General features: G+C 46.3%; 1 protein-coding gene across 1 annotated transcript; it reads left to right on the forward strand.

The window, feature by feature from the left end:
* Positions 1-2,658: 2,658 nt before the first annotated feature.
* On the forward strand, positions 2,659-3,585 carry LOC308678547 (olfactory receptor 6X1-like; the record flags this gene model as incomplete). The annotated part of the gene is made up of 1 exon (XM_081345775.1): positions 2,659-3,585. The coding sequence occupies one exon, from the start codon at positions 2,659-2,661 to the stop codon at positions 3,583-3,585; it is 927 nt and encodes a 308-aa protein (XP_081201901.1).
* Between the last annotated feature and the right edge of the window lie 278 nt (positions 3,586-3,863).

Below are 3,863 nucleotides of genomic sequence, written 5' to 3' on the forward strand. Positions count from 1 at the left end.
AGCATTTAGACTTATATTTTATTTATTTATTTATTTATTTAGATTTCTATACCGCCCTATTCCCGAAGGACTCAGGGCGGTTTACAGGGCAGCATAAAATACAATATAAAAATAATTTAAATTAAAATAAATTAAATTTATTCAGCCCAACAATTAAAACAATATTTAAAAGCTAAAACCCCTTCAGTCCAGGCCTGATAAGTCGAAAAGCCAGGTTTTCAGGTCCCGGCGAAATGAGCGCAGATCGGGGGCAGTCCAGAGTTCCACAGGTAAATCATTCCAAAGGGCAGGCGCGCCCACAGAGAATGCCCTCCCTCTGGGGATCACCCACCGGCACTCCCTAACCGGCGGCACCCTAAGGAGGACCTCTCTATGGGAGCGCACAGGACGATGGGAAGTTGATGCTGGCAGCAGGTGCTCCCTAAGATAATCCGGACCCATGCCATGTAGGGCTTTATAGGTCATCACCAGCACCTTGAATCTCACCCGGAGGGCAACTGGAAGCCAATGCAGCTCACGGAGAAGAGGCGTTACACGGGAGTATTGGGAAACTCCCATCACAACTCGCGCGGCTGCATTCTGCACCAGCTGAAGCCTCCGAGTGGTCCTCAAGGGCAGCCCCATGTAGAGAGCATTGCAGTAGTCTAACTGAGAGGTCACGAGCGCATGAGTGACTGTGCATAGGGCATCTCAGTCCAGATAGGGCCGCAACTGGCGCACCAGGCGAACCTGGGCAAAAGCCCCCGTGGTCACAGCACCTATATGGTCTTCTAAACTGAGCTGTGAATCCAGGAGGATGCCCAAGTTGCGTGCCCTATCAACGGGGGGTAACACCTCACCCCCCATAGTTAACGATGGACAAAACTGGTTCTCCCGAGATGCCAGTATGTACAGCCACTCAGTCTTGGCGGGATTGAGTCGAAGCCTGTTCCTCCCCATCCAAACCCGGACCGCCTCCAGGCAACGGGACATCACGTCGAGGGCATCAATGGGTTGGTTCGGGGTGGAAAGAAAAAGCTGGGTATCATCAGTGTACTAATGATACCCCACTCCGAAACCATGAATGATCTCACCCAGTGGCTTCATATAGATGTTGAACAAGAGGGGAGAGAGAACCGACCCCTGAGGAACTCCACAAACGAGAGGCCTCGGGGCGGACCTCTGCCCTCCCGTCAACACCGACTGCAAATGGCCTAGAAGGTAGGAGGAGAACCACTGTAAAACAGTGCCCCCCCACTCCCAACCCTCTGAGACGCCGCAGTAGGATACCATGGTCAATGGTATCAAAAGCCACTGAGAGATCTAATAAGACCAGGACAGAGGAACAACCCCTGTCCCGAGCCCGCCAGAGATCATTCACCAGTGCGACCAATGCCGTCTCCGTGCTGTACCCGGGCCTAAAGCCCGATTGGTACAGGTCTAGGTAATCAGTTTCCTCCAGGAACAAAGGGAGCTGATGCGCCACCACGCTCTCAACAACCTTCGCTAAAAAGTTATTTAAAATAGCCGGGTCCAGAGCAGGCTTCTGAATATTCCACTTCATTGTGCTTTACAGTCCACTCTAAGTAGATTTACAGAGTCATCCTATTGCCTCCAACACTCTGGGTCTTCATTTTACCAACCTCAAAAGGATGGAAGGCTGAGTCAACCTTGAGCTTGCTGTTGTGATTCAGTGTCAGCCTGTGGGTCCGGCAGCCGGGTCGGATGACTCGGATGACTCAGACGAGGGGGAGGAGGAGGGTGTTGAAGACGAACTTGCTGATGATGGCTTGGAGGCTTCGCAGAGCCCCCAGCCAGGCCCCTCTTCTCAGCTGCGCGAGCCCGACAGTGCGGATGATGATGACCCACAGCTGGCCCTGTTCAAGGACGCCCGACGCAGGAGGCAGTCAAGCAGGAGCAAGCAGAGAAAGGCTGTGGGACTCCTCGGAAGGAGGCACAGGGAGGCCATGCCCTGAACTCTAATAAAGGGAGTGTTTGGGGAAGGGCTGGTTGCTGAAAGCAACCGCTCCGTTTGAGGATCAAAGTTCCGGTATCTTGTTTCATGTTTTGTTGCTTGTTTGTATAATAAATCTTGGCAGACGTTTTCCAGCCTCAGACGCTCTCCAGCCTCTGCCGCTTGTACAGGGGTTGCCTTTCTGCAAGGCCGGTAGCAGGCTGGTACAGAACACTTGCCAAGATCAAACTCCTGGCTGTGGTCAAAGTCAGCCTGCAATACGGCATACTAACCATGGCTCTAATAGAAACTGAGACTTCTGTTAGAGACAAATTCATTCTGTGGTCTGGTTCAATAGATAAATATTGAAGGTTGTCTTGATTCAAAGATTGTAAGCCACCCAAAGTTTTGTGACAATCCAATAGACTTGGCTATTGGAAGTGACAGAAATGAATATTGTATAAAGACTTCTGATGTACAGTACTTCAAACAAATGAATAGCCCCTAAATAATTTTAATTTTCTAATTCAATAATCTAACCTGTGATTCCATATTTTATGTTATAAGTTGCATAACTGTTGACATATGGGCCCAATCTAGTATCAGACATTTTCTTCATTTAAAAAGAGGGATGACCAATTTAAATAGAATGATAAAATAACCAGACTGTAATGTTTATCCTCTTGTTTGTCCTTGACAGTTATAGGCAAAAGATATCCCTGCAAATGTATCAGATAAATCAGACTGTGGTCACTGAGTTTATCCTGCAAGGGTTTCCAGGCTCAGCTGAGTTGCAGAAGTATCTCTTTGTCCCGATTCTTTTTATCTACCTCCTCACAATCATTGGAAACATCCTGATCATTGTCGTTGTTGTCCATGATCCTCATCTCCATAATCCCATGTACTTCTTCTTGGGAAATTTTTCTTCCTTGGAGATCTTCTATGTCACCACCTTGTCACCCAAGATGTTGGCTCACTTTCTAGCAGAGAAAAAGTCCATCTGTTTCTACTGTTGCATCTCTCAAGCCTTTTTCCACTTCTTCCTCGGAGCCACAGAATTTTGCCTGCTTGCTTCAATGTCCTTTGACCGCTACATTGCCATCTGCAAACCATTGTATTACAACAGCATCATGAATTTCAGACTGTGTCTCCAACTAGCCTTGGGCTCATGGTTGGGAGGGTTATTCACTGTCATTGTCCAGACAGTTTTACTATGCCTGCTCCCATTTTGTGGTCCCAATATGATCAACCACTTCTACTGTGATGTGACACCTTTACTGAGTTTAGTTTGTGCTAATACATATGTGCTTGAACAGATGGTGTTACTGGGATCAGTCCTTCTTCTGTTCAGTACCTTCCTATTCACTGCAATCTCATATAGCTTGATCATCTTCACCATAATGCGCATCTCTTCATCCTCAGGGAGACAGAAGGCTTTCTCTACTTGTGTTGCCCACCTTACAGTTGTATCCATCCAGTATGGAACTGTAATGTTCATGTACGTTAAACCCAATGCCAACTCTTCTTTGGAAGTAAACAAGGTGGTTTCTGTACTTAATACCATTGTAACCCCTCTGCTCAACCCTTTCATCTACACTCTGAGGAACAAAGATGTCAAAGAAGCTTTGAAGAAAATGATAATGTTTCATTGAGTGTAATAAAATATACTATAAAACTAAAGTTTATTTAGAATGACTTGATTTGATTCCCAGATGGGATAAAAGAAATTTATTCTTCCCCCCAAGATGCTGGCTTTCATTAGATGCATTTGCAGTGGCTCCATTTTGGCTACAATCCTCTTGTCATGGTCAAACTGAGATTTTTCTTAGAGGAAAAATCATTCTATGGGTCTGGTTCAATAGACAAACTCTCTATTGTCAAACTATCTTCTCTTCTTATGAAAATTTCTGTTGAGTTGGACATTTTGTAC

This window comes from Vipera berus (assembly GCF_964194415.1).
Source record: "Vipera berus genome assembly, chromosome: Z".
Taxonomy (NCBI): domain Eukaryota; kingdom Metazoa; phylum Chordata; class Lepidosauria; order Squamata; family Viperidae; genus Vipera; species Vipera berus.